This window comes from Amblyraja radiata, chromosome 1 (assembly GCF_010909765.2).
Source record: "Amblyraja radiata isolate CabotCenter1 chromosome 1, sAmbRad1.1.pri, whole genome shotgun sequence".
Lineage (NCBI taxonomy): Eukaryota > Metazoa > Chordata > Chondrichthyes > Rajiformes > Rajidae > Amblyraja > Amblyraja radiata.
In genome coordinates, this window is record NC_045956.1 from 31,664,393 (window position 1) to 31,687,212 (window position 22,820).

General features: G+C 48.0%; 1 protein-coding gene and 1 long non-coding RNA gene across 3 annotated transcripts in view; one reads left to right on the plus strand and one right to left on the minus strand.

Moving 5' to 3' along the window:
• The first annotated feature begins 15,263 nt into the window (after positions 1-15,263).
• LOC116972302 lies at positions 15,264-21,436 on the plus strand. The gene is made up of 3 exons (XR_004411770.1): positions 15,264-15,293; positions 19,451-19,460; positions 21,325-21,436. It is a non-coding gene; the product is annotated as an uncharacterized LOC116972302 (long non-coding RNA).
• Positions 18,164-22,820, minus strand: part of tlr2 (toll like receptor 2) — a 31,042-nt gene continuing 26,385 nt past the window's right edge. For both annotated transcript variants that reach the window (XM_033019779.1, XM_033019788.1), the window contains exon 2: positions 18,164-21,166. In XM_033019779.1, the coding sequence (XP_032875670.1) occupies positions 18,771-21,146 (2,376 nt within the window). In that variant the 5' untranslated portion in view covers positions 21,147-21,166 and the 3' untranslated portion in view covers positions 18,164-18,770. The remainder of the gene's footprint in view (positions 21,167-22,820) is intronic.

Consider the following 22,820-nt stretch of genomic DNA (forward strand, 5'->3'; position numbering starts at 1 on the left):
CCTACCAATTGCTCATGTGCTAATTCTTTACCTCGAGTTGTTTTCATTCCTCGCTCTTTCCAGATCTTCCCAAAGGTGTGTACTACTCCAAAAGCGTATTTTGAATCGGTATATACTGTTCCTTCCTTCCCTTCCAATAATTCTAAAGCTCTCATTAATGCATATAATTCACAAGATTGAGCTGACCAACTACCAGGCAGCCTGCCGCGTTCAATTTCCTCCATCGTTTCCCCGTTCACTATACCGTACCCACTATGTCTTTTTCCATCTATGCACCTGGAGGATCCATCTATAAACCACCGGCTGCCCTCAGCCAGAGGTTGCTCTTCTAAGTCTTCTCTACTTTTTGTCTGTAAATCTATTATTTCACTACAGCAGTGTACTGGGCCCTCTTCCTTGTCACCCTGTTTCTCTGCTGGATACAGGAATTGGGACGGGTTAAGGTTCTTATCCGTAATTATCATCAAATCGACTTTTTCCATCAGGATGGCCTCATACTTTAAAAGTCTAGTCTGTTAACCATCTGTTGGATTTCTGAGTGAGTATGGTTCTTACTGTGTGTGTGGTGTAGAAACAACCAGAGTGCCTCCAAAGGTTAATTTCCTACTCTCTTCCACCAATATTGCGGTAGCTGCTACCGCTTGTATGCATCCCGGCCATCCCCTGGAGACTGGATCTAATATTTTCGAGAGGAAGGCCACTGGCTGTCGATTTCCCCCTCTTTTCTGGGTGAGTACCCCTAGTACCACCCCCTTGTCTGAATTTACAAACAGGTGGAAAGGTTGTTCTACTGAGGGCAGAGCCAACACGGGAGCAGTAATCAAACTGTTCTTTAATTTCCCAAATTCCAACTCCTGTTCTGGGGTCCACTGAACTTTGTCTTTTTCTTCTCCCAATTTATCATACAGGAATTTTACTTGTCTGGAGTAATCATCTATCCACAGTCGACAGTATCCTATCAATCCCAGGAATTTTTGGATCTCTTTCTTATTCTTTGGTAGTGGTACTCCCGTGATCCCAGCTATCCTTTCGGGGTTTATTCGTCTCTTTCCTCCACTTATCAGATGTCCCAGATATTTTACTTCTTGTTTCACAAATTGAAGCTTGTTACGAGACACTCTTAACCCCTTCCTTCCCAAGAAGTTTAACAGGCTTATTGTGGCGTCCCTTACTTCCTCTTCTCTCTCTCCTGACAAAAGGAGGTCATCCACATACTGTAATAGTTACGTTTCCCCGTGACCTGGGAAATCCTCCAATACCTGCTCTAAAATTTGGCCGAATAAATTTGGTGATTCTGTAAAACCTTGAGGGAGCACCGCCCACTGGAATTGTTGCTTTCGCCCGGTTTTTAGGTTTTCCCACTCAAAGGCGAATAAGTCTCTACTCTCTGTTGCCAGCGGACAGCTCCAGAAGGCATCCTTTAAATCTACCACACTAAACCATTTGTGGCTTGGGGGTATCCATCCCATGATGGTGTAAGGGTTAGGCACTACCGGGTGTCGGGCTTGGACCACCTTGTTCAGTTCCCTCAAGTCCTGTACGAGTCTAAACGTCCCGTCGGTCTTTCTGACTGGTAGGATCGGAGTATTGTAGAGGGACATACATGGTTCCAATAACCCGTCCTCTAATAAATTCTCAATGATTGGTTGTAAGCCTTTTCGTCCCTCAGTCGAAATGGGGTACTGTCTTACTCGTACTATGTCTGCACCATCTTTTAATGCTATTTGAAGAGGGGGTATTTGCAAACCTCCTCTGTTTCCTTCCTTGGCCCATACTTGATCATTAATTCTTTGCTCATCCACCTCTCTTAGAGCATCCAGCTGAACCACTATTCTTCCTTCTATCGGTGCTGTACCTATTCCCAATTGTATTTGTCCTTCTCCCTCTATTCTGCCATATCCTCTTCTACCTCTACCTCGGGGGTAATTCCCTCTCCATCCTGTACCTACCTGTTCCTTAACATCTACCACTCGCTTTACAGCCTGCATCATAATCAGTGCCTTCCCCTTCTGTTTTATCTCATCTCTCCGCACGTACACTTTCTGGGCCTCTGTAAGCAACTGAGGTAGTGGTTTCTCATTCCAGTCATCCATCTTTTCTAATTTCTTCCTCACATCAGACCAGGATTTGGTCACGAAATTGGCCCTAAGCAATTGTTGTCCTGCCCCTGAGTCCGGGTCTATTCCGGAATACTGTTGCATGTTCTTCCTGAGTCTCTGAAGGAACACTGTCGGGGCCTCATCTTTCTGCTGTCCATTCTCAAATGCTCGTTCGAAATTCTGTCCTTTGGGTACTGCCTCTCTTATCCCTTTTATAATTATATCCCGCAGTTCCTTCATATTCCCTCGTCCTGCTGCTGTTCCCTTGTCCCAATCTGGCTCTTGTACTGGGAATGTATCTGCTGCCGCCGCATTCTGCTGCCCTGGAGGGTTCTCCTGTTCCCACTTTTTCATTGCTGCTGCCCTAATCATTTGCCTCTCCTCTGATGTGAAGGGATTCCCCATAATGGCCATCAACTCCTCCCATGTATAAGTGTTTGGCCCAAGGAATTGATCTAACTGCTCTGCCAGACCTAAAGGATCCCCTAGGAGGCTTTTCATTTCTTTCTTGAAATTCCTCACTTCAGTACTAGTTAAGGGGACATTAACAAACCCCATTCCCCCTTGGGGTCCTCCCATGGGCACCTCTCTTAGGGGTCTAATTTTTACCGATCTTCTTTTGACTCTGTCTGACCTTCTGACTCCCTCTCCTGGTGACGGGAGATTGAATTCATCTACCCCGACGGCCTCCTGTCTCTTTATTCCATTTTCTTTCTCACTCCTGTGGTCCGGTAGGTCACTGTCGGTGTCATCACTGTCAGTAACATCATCATTAAATTCTTGTTTTACCCTGACCTTTCTCTTTACCACCAGAGCGGACCCGGGTGTCACCTCTTCCACTCCCGTCGCCACGAGTGGGGGCGGGGGTTGAATTGACGGCGCTACTTCGGGTAATTGATGTACATAGGGAGGAGCTAGGTTCTCCAGTAAATTCCATGAGGGTGCAGAGGAATTTGACTGTTCAACCTCTTCTTTTAATTTCAACAGATTACATCCCGTTTCCCATACATGGTTTCTTCTATCATTGGATTGGGTTTATTTTTCACATATACATTCAATGCCTGCTGTACCCAATCCTCATCTGACCCATCCTCTGGCCACCAGACCGAAGCTCCTTTTATCGGGTGTTTTGGCCATTCAAAATAACAATACCTTATCATTGTTGTCTTCTCCAACCCTTGGGTATTTCCTGCCCCCCAGCGGTTCAGCATTCGCCCCAATGGACTATTGGGCAGAATGCAGGGATTTGGCTTACGGTCTTTCCCCTCCCTTTCAGGTTTTTCATTTACATTTCCCATTCTCTTGATCGGAATTCCTCTCCGATCTCTTATCAAATTGCCCAGGTAATACTATAATAGTCAAAGTTTCTTACCGGGTGTCGGGCTTGGACCACCTTGTTCAGTCTATGCACAGAATCACTCGATTTTCGCGATCTCCTATCACTCTCACTTCTTTGCCGAGTCTCTATTTGGTCCGGATACTACTGCTCAAACAGCTGACGGCAAGCAAGGAGTCTGAGACCGCTGAACTCAGCAGGGTGCACCTTCCCTTTGTCCGTCTACTCCCGTCAGCTGTCCAGAGTGTTTGATCTCGGAAACCGAGCCCCCAAGTTGTGAGATACAAAATCACAAACGCTTTTGAGACAAATTCAGGCAAAGAAGTGTTTTTATTAAGTTCATATTCTGCAGAATAGGTGCCTCTCCTCTGATGTCCCCTAGAGGCACACCGAGGATCGGGATGTCTTCTATCTTTATACATTTCTTTTCACTATTTTCACACCCATTGAGCTTCTTCCAATCATAACATAAAACCCAGATTCCCACAAGAACGTCGTGGAACGTCCACCCAAACTTCTACTGAAGTATTTCTGTTGCTACTTTTTATCTAGAATTTCTCTCTGTTCTTTATATCGTTACTTTCTATTCTACTAGCAATCTGGCTTCTGCTGACATCTTATTTCTTTCTAAGTTATATTTTTCTATCCCTAGTCTAAATCAAAGATCTTATAGCACCTCTATAATCTTTGGTCTAAATCAACCATGTCTATTAACTCTTTCCTCACAATTCCGATTGGACATCTGAGAGTATTAGGCATTGTGACATCACACGATGGAACGAATCAAAAGGCAGAAAGCCAGCCGGACGGCAGGCGGCAGGCACACAGTTTTAATATATAACTAGACCAGGTGCAGACCCGTTGGGTCTGTTTCCCCAACTGCGTTTGCGGGGGGGGGTGCTGTGGCATCACACTCACATTAACCTCCCCCCAAACACACAGGTGGGGGGAGGGGGGGTGAGAAGAGGGGAGGGACGGGAGAGGAGGAGGAGGAAACGGGACAGATTTTGGAGGGAAAGGAGAGTGGGGTAGGGGGTGAGAGGGGGATTGGGGAGAGAGATGTGGGGGAGGGGGGATGGGGAGGGAGGGGAGGAGGGAGGGAGGGAGAGAGGGGTGGGGGGAGAGAGGGGAAAGAGTGGGGAGGGAGAGTGGAGGGGGAAGGGGGAGAGGTGGAAGAGTGGGGAGGGAGGAGGAGAGGGGTAGGGGGAGTGATGGAAGAGGGACAGAGGGGTAGCAGGAAGGGGGCGGGTGGAGAGAGGGAAGGGGGTGGGGTAGAGAGGGAAGTGGGTGGGGTAGAGAGGGAAGGGGGGTGGGGGAGAGAGGGATGGGTGGGAGAGGGAGAGGGGTGAAGAGAGGGAAACATAGAAACATAGAAATTAAGTGTAGGAGTAGGCCATTCGGCCCTTCGAGCCTGCACCACCATGCAATATGATCGAGGCTGATCATCCAACTCAGTATCCTGTATCTGCCTTCTCTCCATACCCCCTGATCCCTTTAGCCACAAGGGCCACATCTAACTCCATCTTAAATATAGCCAATGAACTGGCCTCAACTAACTTCTGTGCCAGAGAATTCCAGAGATTCACCACTCTCTGTGTGAAAAATGTTTTTCTCATCTCTGTAATAAATGATTTCCCCCTTATCTTTAAACTGTGACCCCTTGTTCTGGACTTCCCCAACATCTGGAACAATCTTCCTGCATTTAGCCTGTCCAACCTCTTAAGAATTTTGTACGTTTCTATAAGATCCGCCCTCAATCTTCTAAATTCTAGCGTGTACAAGCCGAGTCTATCCAGTGTTTCTTCATATGAAAGTCCTGACATACCAGGAATCAGTCTGGTGAACCTTCTCTGTACTCCCTCTATGGCAACAATGTCTTTGAGCATTGGGCATTGTGACATAACACAATGGAACGTTCACCAGGGGCTGGGGCTGTGGCTGCTTCTATGGGTGAGAAGCCAGTTTTTTTTAAATATTGGGGGGGGGGGGGGGGGGGAGAAGGATTTGATTAAAAATGTCTACATAAACACGACGAAATGTAATCAGGAGTTTCTATAAGATCCTCCCTCAATCTTCTAAAATCTAGCGAGTACAAGCCGAGTCTATCCAGTCTTTCTTCATATGAAAGTCCTGACATCCCAGAAATCAGTCTGGTGAACCTTCTCTGTACTCCCTCTATGGCAACAATGTATTTGAGCATTGGGCATTGTGACATCACACGATGGAACGTTCACCAGGGGCTGGTGCTCCTGCAAAGGCATATGTAAATGAATCCATTCCAATTGGACAAATGTGAACATTGGGCATTGTGACATCACACGATGGAACGAATCAAAACGAAGAAAGGCAGCCGGTAGCCGGCCGGACGGAAGGCAGGCGACAGGCACACAGTTTTATATATTAACTAGACCAAGTGCAGGCCCGTTGGGTCTGTTTCCCCAACGGCGTTTGCGGGGGGGGGGGGGGTGGCTGAGGCATCACACTCACATTAACCACCCCCCAAACACACAGGTGGGGGGAGGGGGGGGGGGGAGAAGAGGAGAGGGAGGGGAGAGGAGGAGGAGGAAACGGGACAGATTTGGGAGGGAAAGGAGAGCGGCGTAGGGGGTGAGAGAGGGGGATGGGGAGAGAGATGTGGGTGAGGGGGGGATGGGGAGGGAGGGGAGGAGGGAGGGAAGGGGAGAGGGGTGGGTGGAGAGAGGGGAAAGAGTGGGGAGGGAGAGTGGAGGGGGAAGGGGGGAGAGAAGTGAAGTGGAAGAGAGGGAGGAGAGAGGGATGGGGAGGGGAGAGAGATGTGGGGGGGAGGGATGGGGACGGAGAGGAGGAGGGAGTGGTAAGAGTGTGGAGGGAGGGGGAAGAGTGTGGAGGGAGGGGGAGAGAGGTGGGAGGAGAGGGGGAAAGAGTGGGGAGGGATAGTGGGAGGGGGGAGAGGTGGAAGAGTGGGGAGGGTCAGAGGGGTAGGGGGAAGGGGTGGGGGTGGAGAGGGGAGGGAGGGGGAAGGGAGGGGGAGAGAGAGGGGTGTGGGAAGGAAAGTGGTGATGTGAGGGAGAGAAGTGGAAGAGTGAGGAGGGTGGGGTAGGGGAAGTGGTGGAAGAGGGACAGAGGGGTAGGGGGAAGGGGGCGGGGGGAGAGAGGGAAGGGGATAGGGTAGAGAGTGAAGGGGGGTGGGGGAGAGAGGGATGGGTGGGAGAGGGAGAGGGGTGTGAAGAGGGAAACTTAGAAACATAGAAATCAGGTGCAGGAGTAGGCCATTCGGCCCTTCGAGCCTGCACCTCCAGTCAATATGTTCATGGCTGATCATCCAACTCAGTATCCTGTACCTGCCTTCTCTCCACACCCCGTGATCCCTTTAGCCACAAGGCCCACATCTAACTCCCTCTTAAATATAGCCAATGAACAGGCCTCAACTACCTTCTGTGGCAGTGAATTCCAGAGATTCACCACTCTCTGTGTGTAAAATGTTTTTCTCATCTCGGTCCTAGAAGATTTCCCCCTTATCCTTAAACTGTGACCCCTTGTTCTGGACTTCCCCAACATCGGTTTCTATAAGATCCCCCCTCAATCTTCTAAAATCTAGCGAGTACAAGCCGAGTCTATCCAGTCTTTCTTCATATGAAAATCCTGACATCTCAGGAATCAGTCTGGTGAACCTTCTCTGTACTCCCTCTATGGCAAGAATGTCTTTGAGCATTGGGCATTGTGACATCACACAATGGAACGTTCACCATGGGCTGGGGCTCCTGCAAAGGCATATGTAAATTGATCCATTCCGATTGGACATATATGAACATTGGGCATTGTGACATCACATGATGGAACGAATCAAAACGAAGAAAGGCAGCCGGCAGCCGGACGGACGAATGGCAGGCGACAGGCACACAGTTTTATATATTAACTAGAGGCATCACACTCACATTAACCACCCCCCAAACACACAGGTGGGGTGAGAAGAGGGGAGGGAGGGGAGGGGAGGAGGAGGAAACGGGACAGATTTGGGAGGGAAAGGAGAGCGGGGTAGGGGGTGAGAGAGGGGAATGGGGAGAGAGATGTGGTTGAGGGGGGGGGGGGTGGGGAGGGACGGGAGGAGGGCGGGAAGGGAGAGGGGTGGGTGGAGAGAGGGGAAAGAGTGGGGAGGGAGAGTGGAGGGGAAGGGGGGAGAGAAGTGAAGTGGAAGAGAGAGGGATGGGAGGGGGAGAGAGATGTGGGGGGGAGGGATGGGGACGGAGAGGAGGAGGGAGGGGTAAGAGTGTGGAGGGAGGGGGAAGAGTGTCGAGGGAGGGGGAGAGAGGTGGGGGGAGAGGGGGGAAAGAGTGGGGAGGGATAGTGGGAGGGGGAGAGGTGGAAGAGTGGGGAGGGTCAGAGGGGTAGGGGGAAGGGGTGGGGGTGGAGAGGGGAGGGAGGGGGAAGGGAGGGGGAGAGAGAGGGGTGGTGGAGGGAGAGGGGTGATGTGAGGGAGAGAAGTGGAAGAGTGGGGAGGGAGGGGTAGGGGGAGTGGTGGAAGAGGGACAGAGGGGTAGGGGGAAGGGGGCGGGGGAGAGAGGGAAGGGGATAGGGTAGAGAGTGAAGGGGGGTGGGTGAGAGAGGGATGGGTGGGAGAGGGAGAGGGGTGTGAAGAGTGAAACTTAGAAACATAGAAATCAGGTGCAGGAGTAGGCCATTCGGCCCTTCGAGCCTGCACCTCCAGTCCATATGTTCATGGCTGATCATCCAACTCAGTATCCTGTACCTGCCTTCTCTCCACACCCCCTGATCCCTTTAGCCACAAGGCCCACATCTAACTCCCTCTTAAATATCGCCAATGAACAGGCCTCAACTACCTTCTGTGGCAGTGAATTCCCGAGATTCACCACTCTCTGTGTGTAAAATGTTTTTCTCATCTCGGTCCTAGAAGATTTCCCCTTTATCCTTAAACTGTGACCCCTTGTTCTGGACTTCCCCAACATCGGTTTCTATAAGATCCCCCCTCAATCTTCTAAAATCTAGCGAGTACAAGCCGAGTCTATCCAGTCTTTCTTCATATGAAAGTCCTGACATCTCAGGAATCAGTCTGGTGAACCTTCTCTGTACTCCCTCTATGGCAAGAATGTCTTTGAGCATTGGGCATTGTGACATCACACAATGGAACGTTCACCATAGGCTGGGGCTCCTGCAAAGGCATATGTAAATGGATCCATTCCGATTGGACATATGTGAACATTAGGCATTGTGACATCACACGATGGAACGAATCAAAACGAAGAAAGGCAGCCGCAGCCGGACGGACGAATGGCAGGCGACCGGCACACAGTTTTATATATTAACTAGACCAAGTGCAGACCCGTTGGGTCTGTTTCCCCAAAGGCATCACACTCACATTAACCACCCCCCAAACACACAGGTGGGGGGAGGGGGGGTGAGAAGAGGGGAGGGAGGGGAGAGGAGGAGGAGGAAACAGGACAGATTTGGGAGGGAAAGGAGAGCGGGGTAGGGGGTGAGAAAGGGGGATGGGGAGAGAGATGTGGGTGAGGGGGGGTGGGGATGGGGATGGGGAGGGAGGGGAGGAGGGAGGGAAGGGGAGAGGGGTGGGTGGAGAGAGGGGAAAGAGTGGGGAGGGAGAGTGGAGGGGGAAGGGGGGAGAGAAGTGAAGTGGAAGAGAGGGAGGAGAGAGGGATGGGGAGGGGAGAGAGATGTGGGGGGGAGGGATGGGAACGGAGAGGAGGAGGGAGTGGTAAGAGTGTGGAGGGAGGGTGAAGAGTGTGGAGGGTGGGGGAGAGCGGTGGGGGAGAGGGGGGAAAGAGTGGGGAGGGATAGTGTGAGGGGGGAGAGGTGGAAGAGTGGGGAGGATCAGAGGGGTAGGGGGAATGGGTGGGGGTGGAGAGGGGAGGGAGGGGGAAGGGAGGGGGAGAGAGAGGGGTGGGGGAGGGAAAGGGGTGGGTTGAGGGAGAGAAGTGGTAAAGTGGGGAGGGAGGGGTAGGGGGAGTGGTGGAAGAGGGACAGAAGGGTAGGGGGAAGGGGGCGGGGGAGAGAGGGAAGGGGATAGGTTAGAGAGTGAAGGGGGGTGGGGGAGAGAGGGATGGGTGGGAGAGGGAGAGGGGTGTGAAGAGGGAAACTTAGAAACATAGAAATCAGGTGCAGGAGTAGGCCATTCGGCCCTTCGAGCCTGCACCTCCAGTCAATATGATCATGGCTGATCATCCAACTCAGTATCCTGTACCTGCCTTCTCTCCACACCCCCTGATCCCTTTAGCCACAAGGGCCACATCTAACTCCCTCTTAAATATAGCCAATGAACAGGCCTCAACTACCTTCTGTGGCAGTGAATTCCAGAGATTCACCACTCTCTGTGTGTAAAATGTTTTTCTCATCTCGGTCCCAGAAGATTTCCCCCTTATCCTTAAACTGTGACCCCTTGTTCTGGACTTCCCCAACATCGGTTTCTATAAGATCCCCCCTCAATCTTCTAAAATCTAGCGAGTACAAGCCGAGTCTATCCAGTCTTTCTTCATATGAAAGTCCTGACATCTCAGGAATCAGTCTGGTGAACCTTCTCTGTACTCCCTCTATGGCAAGAATGTCTTTGAGCATTGGGCATTGTGACATCACACAATGGAACGTTCATCAGGTGCTGGGGCTCCTGCAAAGGCATATGTAAATGGATCCATTCCGATTGGACATATGTGAACATTGGGCATTGTGACATCACACAATGGATCGTTCATCAGGGGCTGGGGCTGCTTCTATGGGTGAGAAGCCAGTATTTTTTGAAATATTGGTGGGGGAGGGGGGGGGGGGGGGGGGGGCTGCGGCATAACACTCACATTAACCACCCCCCAAACACACAGGTGGGGGGAGGGGGGGTGAGAAGAGGGGAAGGAGGGGAGAGGAGGTGGAGGAAACGGGACAGATTTGGGAGGGAAAGGAGAGCGGGGTAGGGGGTGAGAGAGGGGAATGGGGAGAGAGATGTGGGGGAGGGGGGGATGGGGAGGGAGGGGAAGAGGGAGGAAGGGGGAGAGGGGTGGGGGGAGAGAGGGGAAAGAGTGGGGAGGGAGAGTGGACGGGGTGGGGGGAGAGAAGTGGAAGAGGGGAGGGAGGAGGAGAGGGGTAGGGGGAGTGATGGAAGACGGACAGAGGGATAGGGGAAGGGGGCGGGGGAGAGAGGGTAGGAGGTGGGGGAGAGAGGGATGGGAGAGGGAGATGGGTGAGGAGAGGGAGGGGGGAGGAGAGAAGGGGGAGAGAAGTGGAAGAGTGGGGAGGGAGGGAGGGAGGGGTAGAGGGGTAGCGGGAGTGGTGGAAGTGGGACGGGGGAGTGGTGGAAGAGGAACAGAGGGGTAGGAGGAAGGGGTGGGGGAGAGAGGGAAAGGGAGGGGAAGAGAGAGGGGTGGAGGAGGGAGAGGGGTGGGATGGGGTAAGGGGAGAGAAGTGGAAGAGTGGGGAGGGAGGGGTAGGGGGAGTGGTGGAAGAGGGACAGAGGGGTAGGGCGAAGGGGGCGGGCGAGAGAGGGAAGGGGGGTGGGGGAGAGAGGGATGGGTGGGAGAGGGAGAGGGGTGAAGAGAGGGAAACATAGAAACATAGAAATTAAGTGCAGGAGTAGGCCATTCGGCCCTTTGAGCCTGCACCACCATTCAATATGATCATGGCTGATCATCCAACTCAGTATCCTGTACCTGCCTTCTCTCCATACCCCCTGATCCCTTTAGCCACAAGGGCCACATCTAACTCCCTCTTAAGTTCCGATTGGACATATGTGAACATTGGGCATTGTGACATCACACAATGGAACGTTCACCATTGGCTGGGGCTCCTGCAAAGGCATATGTAAATGGATCCATTCCGATTGGACATCTGTGAGCATCTGGCATTGTGACATCACACGATGGAACGTTCATCAGGGGCTGGGGCTGGTGCTGCTTTATGGGTGAGAAGCCAGTTTATTTTTGAAATATTGGGGGGGGGGGGGGGAGGATTTGATTAAAAACGTGTACTTAAACACGACGAAATGTAATGAGGAGCGGATACTTAGAAAGAAAAGTGAAATCACTACCGAAATGGAAAATATGTCGGCGATTCTGCGTCTGGTTTCGGAGTTGCAGTGAATCAAATGAAGAAAGGCGGCCAGCAGCCGTCCATGTAAATGGATCCATTCCGATTGGACATCTGCGAGTATTGGGCATTGTGACATCACACGATGGAACGAATCAAAAGGAAGAAAGGCAGGCGGCAGCCGGACGGATGGCAGGCGACAGGCACACAGTTTGATAGATAGATAGATAGATAGATAGATAGATAGATAGATAGATAGATAGATAGATAGATAGATAGATAGATAGATAGATAGATAGATAGATAGATAGATAGATAGATAGATAGATAGATAGATAGATGGGGGAAAGGGTAACTTAGATAGATAGAAGATAGATAGATAGATAGATAGATAGATAGATAGATAGATAGATAGATAGATAGATAGATAGATAGATAGATAGATAGATAGATAGATAGATAGATAGATAGATAGATAGATAGATAAGGGGGGAAAGGGTAACTAGAGAGAAAGTGGAATTCCTCTCAGGAATCAAAGCGGTCACCTCTGTGTGGAGCCACAGGAGATGGGCAAGGTCCTCAATGAGTATTTCTCATCTGTATTTACCGAGGAGAAAGACAGTAGGATAGAGGAACTTGGAGCAGTCACTGGAAGTGTCTTGAGAGCAGTCAGGGTTACCGTTGAGGACGTACTGAAGGTACCATCGTGTATGAAGGTAGACAAATCTCCAGGGCCTGATCAGATATATCCGAGGACTATGCTGGAAACTAGAGAGGAAAATGCGTGAGCCTTGGTTGAAATTTATGAGTCGTCCTTAAATACAGGAGAGGTGTCGGAAGACAGGAGGGTGGCAAATGTTCTGCCTCTTTTCAAGAAGGGCTGCAGGGAAAATGTTGGGAACAATAGGCCAGTGATCTTAGCATCTGTGGTCGGAAAGTTACTAGAGAGTATTCTGAGGGATAGCATATACAGGAATTTAGATGGACAAGAGCTGATTACGGATAGTCAGCATGGTTTTGTATATGGGAGGTCGTGTCTCACAAATCTGATTGAGATTTTTGAAGACGAGACCAAAAAGGACAATGAGGGCAGAGCTGTAGATGTTGTATACATGGACATCAGCAAAGCATTCAACATGGTAGTCTGCTCTGGAAGGTTAGATCGCATGGGATTCAAGGAGAGATAGCTGAATGGACAGAAAATTGGTTTCATGGAAGGAAGCAGAGGGTGATGGTTGAAGGTTGCTTCTCGGACTGGAGGCCTGTGACTAGTGGTGTACCTCAGGGTTTGGTGCTGGGCCCGTTACTGTTTGTCATCTTCATTAATGATTAGCAAGTTTGCCGATGATACAAAAGTGGGTGGTTTTGCAGATAGTGAAGATGGTTGCGTAAAATTGCAGCAGGATCTGGATCGATTGGCCAAGTGGGCTGAGGAATGGCTGATGGAATTTAATACAGAGAAATGTGAGGTGTTGCATTTGGGATGTCTAACATAGGCAGGACCTACACAGTGAATGGTAGGCCTCTGGGTAGTGTTGTAGAGCAGAGGGATCTAGGAGTACAGGTGCATGGTTCCTTGAAGGTCAAGTTGCAGGTGGATAGAGTGGTCAAAATGGCTTTTGGCACTTTGGCCTTCATCGGTCAGATTATTGACTAAAAGGAGGTCATGTTGCAGTTGTATAAAGCATTGGTGAGGCCACATTTATTGTTCAGTTCTGGGCACCATGTTATAGGAAAGATGTTGTCAAACTGGAAAGGGTTCAGAGAAAATTTACGAGGATGTTGCCAGGACTCGAGGGACTGAGCTATAGGGAGAGGTTGAGTAGGCTGGGACACTATTCCTGAGCGCAGGAGGATGAAGGGTGATCTTATAGAGGTGTATAAAATCATGAGAGGTATATGCAAGGGGAAAATATTTAATTGGAATCTGAGAGGTAACTTTTTCACACAAAGGGTGGTGGGTGTATGGTATAAGCTACCAGGGGAGGTAGTTAAGACTGGGACTACCCCAACATTTATGAAACAGTTAGACAGGTACATGAATAGGACAGGTTTGGAAGGATATGGACCAAATGCTGGTAGGTGGGACTATTGTCGCTGGGACATGTTGGCCGATGTGGGCAGGTTGGGCCGAAGGGTCTGTTTCCACATTGTATCACTCTATGACTAACTTTTCCAATTTTACTCACATCTTTTTCTCACCTTCCCCAACCCATCCACCAACATTCCTTCCTCTAGTTTCCCAATTCGCAACGCTTCAATCCTTTTGTCTCACATCTGTTTTTTCATCTCTGGCCATTGTCTAACCATCTGCCTATTTAAAACTCCCCTCATCTGTGTCCTCCTACTCACTTCAGAGCTTTGTCCTTCTCCTCCTCTCTTCCAACTTTCTTTTACCCCTCCACAATCAGTCTGAAGAAGGGTCCCCACCCCAAACGTCACCTGTCCGTGTTCTCCAGGGATGCTATCTGACCCAGATTCTTCCCTACAGCTATTAGTGCTGTCTGACCCAGCTCATTGCGTCTATTTTACCCCTAACATTAGACCCCCTATGTACCTCACCCCCAATTGCAACCTCAAATTTCTGCAGCTGGCCCATGTGATCTTGGCTCTGTTAACACACCCCAGAGGAACATTCACATTGTCCCATTCAAACGTGGATAAATGGTTCGGAACGAGGTGCAAGCTATGGCTTACCCTTGTGATTGAGGCAGTGCAGCATAGGTTCACAAGATTGACCCCTGGGATGGCGAGACTGTCATATGAGGAAAGATTGAAAAGACTAGGCTTGTATTCACTGGAGTTTAGAAGGATGAGGTGTTATTTTATTGAAACATATAAAATTATAAAAGGACTGGTCAAGGTAGATGCAGGAAAAATGTTCCCAATGTTGGGCGAGTCCAGAACCAGGGGCCACAGTCTTAGAATAAGTCTTAGAATAGAATAGTTTAGTTTGGAGCGAGCATGGAGAAGATTAACCCTTTGACCATGCAACGTGTAATGGAGATACGAGGAGTTTTCTAATGTTTAAGTTAATAAGCTGGAGTTCGATGAAGATTGTAATAATGAGTCGGGAGAAGTTTGGATGTATCTGAATGTTTTTCATCAACAATAAAGAACTTGTTCATCAAAATGTGTTTTGGAAGACTTATCTGTGAAGAAGCTCTGAAAGTCTCTGATGTTGAGCTCGCATGCGTACGAAGACATTCCCTTTAACCATGCTGTCCACTTAGCGGCTAGAAGGTTAATTCCTCGAAAGATATAAAAATTGGCCGCTACAGTTGCTGCGGCGAAATCCGCGCTGCACGAGGAGAAGAAGGACGTCTTCGGGCAACCGCCCCAAGGTAGGCCCGCCCTATCGGGTGGCTAGGCCTTAAGCAGCGGTCGGCGGGGTAATGGACGAGCCCGCTCTCTCTCCCCACTCACGAGGCCGTCAGGCGGGAATCGGTGATGATGGGGGTGGAGAGCGGTGACACATGCTGGTGGGGGAGCGATAGCAGACACGGCCTCTCAGCCCCGGTGGGCATCTCCGAGCAGGTCCTGCGGAAGAGGAAGCGAGGGCTGAGGTGCTGCGCCACTGGCTGCTGCAGTGGGCCAGGGATGCAGGTGAGCGACCCTGGCAGCCAACGATCAGCTAGCCCAAGATGGCGTCCGGTTGCCGCGCAGAGTTGATGGCTGTATACATAGCGTTAATTACCGTAGAGCTGGGCTGGGCTGTCGGCTGCAGACATCAGGTCACTACCAATTTGAAGACCAAAATATCCGTTTTGGAACGTCGGGTCACCAATGTAGAGGCACAAACGTCATGAATAAATGGATTCTTTATTCAGCCATTGTAGGTTAGATATACATGCACGTTTATCTAATAGTCATTGTTGTTGCTGAGAGGCTGTTGCCTCGTGGGCTCGGTTGAGCTCCTGCCGAGGTGGCAGGATGCTCTCATGAAGTGAGAGGAAGAGGAGGAGGAAGAGCGAGGGAAGGTCAGTTCTTATATACTAGGGCACACCCCTATATCCCGTGACTTCTTCCCATGACTGCCGAGGATTCGCATAGCAAGAGTGGCCTAACCACTAGGTGCCGCTACAAGGAAAATATACAATTAATGACCCTTAACCACATTCATATACAAAGGGATCTTGGAATCTAAGTCCATAGTTCTCTGAAACTACTTGCAACACAAGTAGATACAATGGCAAAAGCGTTTTATGGCTTGCTTGCCTTCATCAGTCCTTAATCTTGTTGCTGTTTTTTAAAACTGAGGTTAGAAGCATTGGGTATATCGTGTGCAGTTCTGGTTGCCCTATTACAGGAAGAATGTGGAGGCTTCGGAGAGAATGTAAAAGCATTTTACCATAATGACACCTGGATTACAGGGTATTCGCAATAAGCAGAGGTTGAACACACTTGGATTGCCAGACGTTTCAGGGGAGACCTGCGAAAAGTATTCAAAATTATGAGAGGCATCGTTAGGGTAGTCAGTCAGAACTTTATTCCCTGGGTGGAAATGTCAAAGAGCAGAGGGCATAACTTTAAGGTTTAGCTTAGAGATACAGTGCAGAAACAGGCCCTTCGGACCACCGAGTCCGCACCGACCAGCGATCCCCACACATTAACACTGCTCTACACACACTAGGGACATTTATACAAAGCCAATTAACTTACAAAACTGTACGTCTTTGGAGTGTGGGAGGAAACCGAAGATCTCGGAGAAAACCCACGCAGGTCACAGGGGAGAACGTACAAACTCCATACAGACAAAACCTGTAGTCGGGATCGAACCCGGACCTCCGGCGCTGTAAGGCAGCAAATCTACCGCTGCGCCACTGTACCGTCCAAAGTGAGCTAAGAGAAAGTTTAAGGAAGATAGTTGTTTTACTTTATGATATTACTTTATAGTCTTTACTAGACTAAGTAAGACCCGTCGGGTCCCAGCTTCACACAGGAGGGCTGGTCCCCCAAAGCAATATTCCACCTCTCCACCAATTCCAATATTGGTGGCTAGTGGGGGGGGGGGCTATCTGGAGTGATAGTATGGGTGTTGTGGGCTGAAGGGACAAACAGGAAGTGGTCAAGATTAAACTTTTAATTATATAGAAGGCGGCAACTTTAATTGGGCAAGGCAACTTTAATTTGGCACGGCAACTTTAATTAGGCAAGGCAACTTTAATTAGGCAACACAGCTTTAGCATTTCCAAACCAAAGGCAACACAGCTTTAGCATTTCCAAACCATATTTTCAAACCACATTAAGGGCACTGACAGGTCAGTAAAACCACTCACAGTTTAGTATATATGTGTTCAGTGTTATTCACAGCTCAGACTGAGAGACGTGACCCTCTTGCTCCCCCATCTTGCAGAGACATAGAAACATAGAAACATAGAAATAGGTGCAGGAGTAGGCCATTCGGCCCTTCGAGCCTGCACCGCCATTCAATATGATCATGGCTGATCATCCAACTCAGTATCCCGTACCTGCCTTCTCTCCATACTCTCTGATCCCCTTAGCCACAAGGGCCACATCTAACTCCCTCTTAAATATAGCCAATGAACTGGCCTCAACTACCCTCTGTGGCAGAGAGTTCCAGAGATTCACCACTCTCTGTGTGAAAAAAGTTTTTCTCATCTCGGTTTTAAAGGATTTCCCCCTTATCCTTAAGCTGTGACCCCTTGTCCTGGACTTCCCCAACATCGGGAACAATCTTCCTGCATCTAGCCTGTCCAACCCCTTAAGAATTTTGTAAGTTTCTATAAGATCCCCTCTCAATCTCCTAAATTCTAGAGAGTATAAACCAAGTCTATCCAGTCTTTCTTCATAAGACAGTCCTGACATCCCAGGAATCAGTCTGGTGAACCTTCTCTGCACTCCCTCTATGGCTATAATGTCCTTCCTCAGATTTGGAGACCAAAACTGTACGCAATACTCCAGGTGTGGTCTCACCAAGACCCTGTACAACTGCAGTAGAACCTCCCTGCTCCTATACTCAAATCCTTTTGCTATGAAAGCTAACATACCATTCGCTTTCTTCACTGCCTGCTGCACCTGCATGCCTACTTTCAATGACTGGTGTACCATGACACCCAGGTCTCGCTGCATCTCCCCTTTTCCTAATCGGCCACCATTTAGATAATAGTCTGCTTTCCTGTTTTTGCCACCAAAATGGATAACCTCACATTTATCCACATTATACTGCATCTGCCAAACATTTGCCCACTCACCAGCCTATCCAAGTCACCTTGCAGTCTCCTAGCATCCTCCTCACAGCTAACACTGCCCCCCGGCTTAGTGTCATCCGCAAACTTGGAGATATTGCCTTCAATTCCCTCATCCAGATCATTAATATATTAATAAATAGCTGGGGTCCCAGCACTGAGCCTTGCGGTACCCCACTAGTCACTGCCCGCCATTGTGAAAAGGACCCGTTTACTCCTACTCTTTGCTTCCTGTTTGCCAGCCAGTCCTCTATCCACACTGAGACTGAGGCATTCAACACTTCCGGGTTTTATAGTCCCTCCGGAAGGGACGTGGCCTTCAGGAAAGAGAATCTCAACATGTTTTAAACATTAATAACTCTTTTATTTTTCATCGATGGGAAAAATCCTCTTGTCCTGCGCAGAGGAGGGGGACTCTGAGTAAGATGGCCAAAAATCACAGCCGAAAGTGGCAGCGTTTTTTCTAAAATCAATATACAGAACAACAGGAAGTGGTCAAGATCAGACCTTTAGTAATATAGTTTGGCGGTCGCAAGAACAACAGCTGAAATTTCTAACAAATTTTTATTCTGAAAATCACTTCTCAGTTTACAGGTTCTCTTGACACGTCTGGCCACAACAGTGGTCAGTGCTGAACTGCCGCGCGAAAGCAAAACCACGAGAAAACAAGCAGCCCATCCCGAGTCACATGACCGCGGCTTCCGAACGCCGGGTTCGATACCTGCTTGCACCAGCAGGCGCCGCTACAATAGATTATTTAGTGAGGAGTGATGTCTTGGGAGCATAGATAAAGGACTATGCCATTTAGACATTTCACCAGTTTTAACACTATTACTGTGCATCAACTCCATATATTGTTGCCATTTATCACAGTTCAAAATATATTTCCCTTCTGTTAATCTCAGCACCGCCAGTTTTTGTTTTGCCATTTTATTTAATATCTAAAATTGATCTCATGGTTAGTATGTGTGTCAAGTGTTATGGGGAGAAGGCAGGAGAATGGGGTTAGGAGGGAGAGATAGGTCAGCCATGATTGAATGGCGGAGTAGACTTGATGGGCCGAATGGCCTAATTCTGCTCCTATCGCTTGTGACCTCATGAGAATATTCACAAAACAGTTATATTCACATCGCCTTTTAGTGCGACTTTTAAATTGAACCAGAACATTTGCTGTTCTTCCTCATCCTGAGGCCATTCCAAATAGGTCTTCGTATTCATCAATTTCCGAAGCTTGCAGAATCTCCGAGGAATGGTCTCCTTTGGGATAGTCTCCAGCAGAACAAGTATGGCCGCATCATTGTTTTCATCGAACAGACGGAAGTGGGTGTAGTCAAGCTCATATTTGCACCACTCACTCTGCACGAAATGCTGCGATAAAACAAATAAGGTTTTCCTGCTTTTTTCGATGGATTCAATGATGTTGTCAATGATCCACTTGCCTGGAATGAAATCTCGCTTGTGAAGACAGAGTGCCAGTGGCGGTTGAACACTTTCTAACTCCCTCACCAAGAGTGTTTCCACCCAGTCCGAGTCCATCTGACTGTAAGAAACAAATGCATCGTAACAAGTATCATTCGTCCTTACTTTTTTTGGCTTCCTCTTTGCCTGTAGCCATGCCCAGGTCATTTGGAGGTACCAGATCCCGTGGTACTTGTAGCATGTGAACACAGTAATCACTGTTGCTAATGACACACTCGCACAGAGTAAGACTACAGACAATATCATGTTACAATCAAAGAACGAGCGTTTGGCATTTTGCACAACCTGTCCCCTGTGTGTTAGAGGAGAATCACAGATGTAGTTTCCTGGCTGTTCCAGTAGTTGTACCATTTTGGACTGCTTCATGTACAGTAGGAATTTGCACGAACAAATGTAATTATTTTTTCCAGCCTGCAAGGATTCAAGGTTTTTAAATGACTTGATCTCTTCCTCTGTGAGTGAGATGAGCGCATTGTTGCTGATGTTCAGAATCCCCATCTTTGGTAGAGAGCTATCAGTTGGTAACATTTTAAACTTATTATTGGACACATCTAGAATCTTGAGCGAAGGCAGGCTGACGTCAAAACTGCTGAGGACGTTGTTACTTAAATCCAACACCTCAACATTTGGAGGGAGACATTGTGATATACTTTGTATCTTACAGCCTGAAAGATTTAGAAATTGCAGATTTTCCGACCACTTGCATGTTGCACTCTTTTCAGTGAAGCTATTTTGGCTCAAATCTAAATGGGTAAGAGTAGAAAGTGTTGATAATTTGGGACTTATTCTACTGAGAGATTTGAATATATTATTTCTCAGACTAAGGTAACGCACAGATGGCCAAGCATCCGAACAGACCGTTTCTGACATAATTCCATCGGAGAGCAAATTATGTGATAAATCTAGATGCTTCACACATTTTAATTGTCTCGATATATTACAGGGCATCATAACCATATTTAGTCTTGTCATTATAGCTGTTGTAAGGTTTTCAAGAAGTGGACCAATCGGTGAAAGTTCATAAAATTGATAAAAGTTTTTAATGGATATATTATCTAATGTTAGTGACTGACGTTGCCTGTTTTGTACACTGATATTCAATTGGTACCAATAGCCAGTTCCTGAAAGCACACAATCTTTCACCACTAATTCTGATAGTTTTGTGTATGTCAGGGATTTTACAAAGGCAATTACAGTGTGATCAGTAATGGAACAGTTTGTAATGGTGAGTTTTACAAATGACAAATTTCTTGCAACAGGAAATATCTGATTGTTACCTTTGTCAGAAAATGTTAGGTCTCTTATCTCTAAGTGGGTGGTGAATCCAGACAAATCAATGAGAATCTGGTGAGCTTGGTCTGTCTTGTTCAGAAACATGTTCTGTAAACTCAAGGCAATATGGCCGATGCTTTTGAAAGAACTGAATGCTCCTCGTTGATATGAATCTAAATTAGTTGCTGTTAAAATACATTCATCCAGATGTGGGATTCCTACAAAGTCATCTTTCTGTAGACGGGATAGGAAAGGGTTACCAAATTTTAGCCATCGGAGTTGTGAGAGATTGGAGAATAGTCTTCCTGATCCTAGAGTTGTGTACCTATTCCCCAAAAGATTGAGATAGTGTAATTTGGAAAAGTGCTTAAACCAATTCGCTGTCAGTTTAGTCAAAAGATTTTCGGACAAGTCAAGATATTCCATTTCTGTGTTGAGCTGGAATGCTTGATCAGCGATAGATTGGATTTGATTTGACTGCAGAAAAAGACTTCTGAGCTCTCTATAAATGATGAAATCCGTCTCCATAATCTGTGAAATGCTGTTATAGGACAGGTCAAATATCAACGTCTTGGCAGAGACACGAGGAACATTCGCTAACTTCATCGAGGAGCAGTTGGAGTTGCTTTCGGAATCACTTATTTGGCAAGTGTTGTATAGACCATCATCTTCGAAGAAGATTGCACATACAAACATATACGCAAGCAGGAAACACAGAGACTGAGAACTCATCTTCGTTCATTCAGTAGGGTCTGAAATGGAAAAATATTTTTTAAACAGTCAGTAAACTCAAGTCCATTGTTTGACTAAATTATCGCAAATGTCACACATTCATATGAAATATGCAGGTAACGCAAAATGAGAGCACACTGTGGCACGTTATTTGTTTCGTTTTGCTAACCTGAAAGAGGCCCCATAGCAGATATGTCCACGTCGCGGGGCTGGAAACTGGGAAGTATCCTGAGCTAATTCTGCTACCACCATCATCTATTGTGACAAGTGACGGGTCCCACTGATTGTCGCCGGAAGCTTGCGTCCTTTTCTGGACAGACGATGACAGCAATGTCAACATTTGAAACATGGAAGATGGACATGAAAGAAGAAGAAGCTAACCTGAAAAAAGGCCTATTCATACCTTTTCAATTTGGCAACCAACCCTGCTTCTAATTATCCTCCTATCAACCATTACTTCTTTCCAACTGCTGCAGATTCGATTTTTTATCAACCAGCCACTTTCTCCAGGATTCCGTAAGCTTTTAATTTTGACCATTCTTTCATATGTGGCTTTGTCTGATTAAAATCAATCAAGGTTGACCAAGAGCAGAGGAAGATAAGAGTAGGAGGTATGCCATCGGAACTCTGAAGCCTGCACCATCATTTAATATGATCATACTGATCCACGCTGACATCAACTATTCTTCTGTGACAGGAAAGAACTGCAGATGCTGGTTTAAATCGAGGTAAACACAAAATGCTGGAGTAACTCAGCGGGACAGGCAGCATCTCTGGAGAAGGAATGGGTGACGTTTCGGGTTGAGACCCTTCTTCAGTCTGTAGTCACCTATTTCTTCTCTCCAGAGATGCTGCCTGTCACGCTGAGTTACTCTAGCATTTTGCGTCTACCATTCTTCTGTGGCAGTTCCCGAATCCTTCATTCCTCGATATTTCACACATTTGTCCATCTCCATTCTTGCTATTGATGGAGTGCAGCGTAGGTTTACAAGGTTAATTCCCGGGATGGCGGGATTGTCATATGCTGAGAGAATGAAACAGCTGGGCTTGTACACTCTGGAGTTTGGAAGGATGAGAGGGTATCTTATTGAGACATATAAGATTGTTAAGGGTTTGGACACGCTGAAGGCAGGAAACATGTTCCTGATGTTGGGGGAGTCCAGAACCAGGGGCCACAGTTTAAGAATAAGGGGTAAGCCATTTAGAACGGCGACGAGGAAACACTTTTTCTCACAGAGAGTTGTGAGTCTGTGGAATTCTCTGGATGCTTTCAAGAGAGAGCTGGATAGGGCTCTTAAAGATAGCGGAGTCAGGGGATATGGAGAAAAGGCAGGAACGGGGTACTGATTGGGGATGATCAGCCATGATCACATTGAATGGTGGTGCTGGCTCGAAGGGCCGAATGGCCTACTCCTGCACGTATCGTCTATTGTCTATTGTCTATTGTCCACTTTAAATGCAAGGGTGGCATGGTAGCGATAGAGCTGCTGCCTTACAGCACCAGAGACCCGGGTTCGATCCCGACTAAGGGCGCATCCTGTACAAAGTTTGTACGTTCTCCCCGTGACCTGCGTGGGTTTTCTCTGAGATCTTCGGTTTCCTTCCACACTCCAAAGTCGTACAGGTTTGTAGGTTAATTGGCCTGGTTATAAATGTTAAATCGTCCCTAGTGTG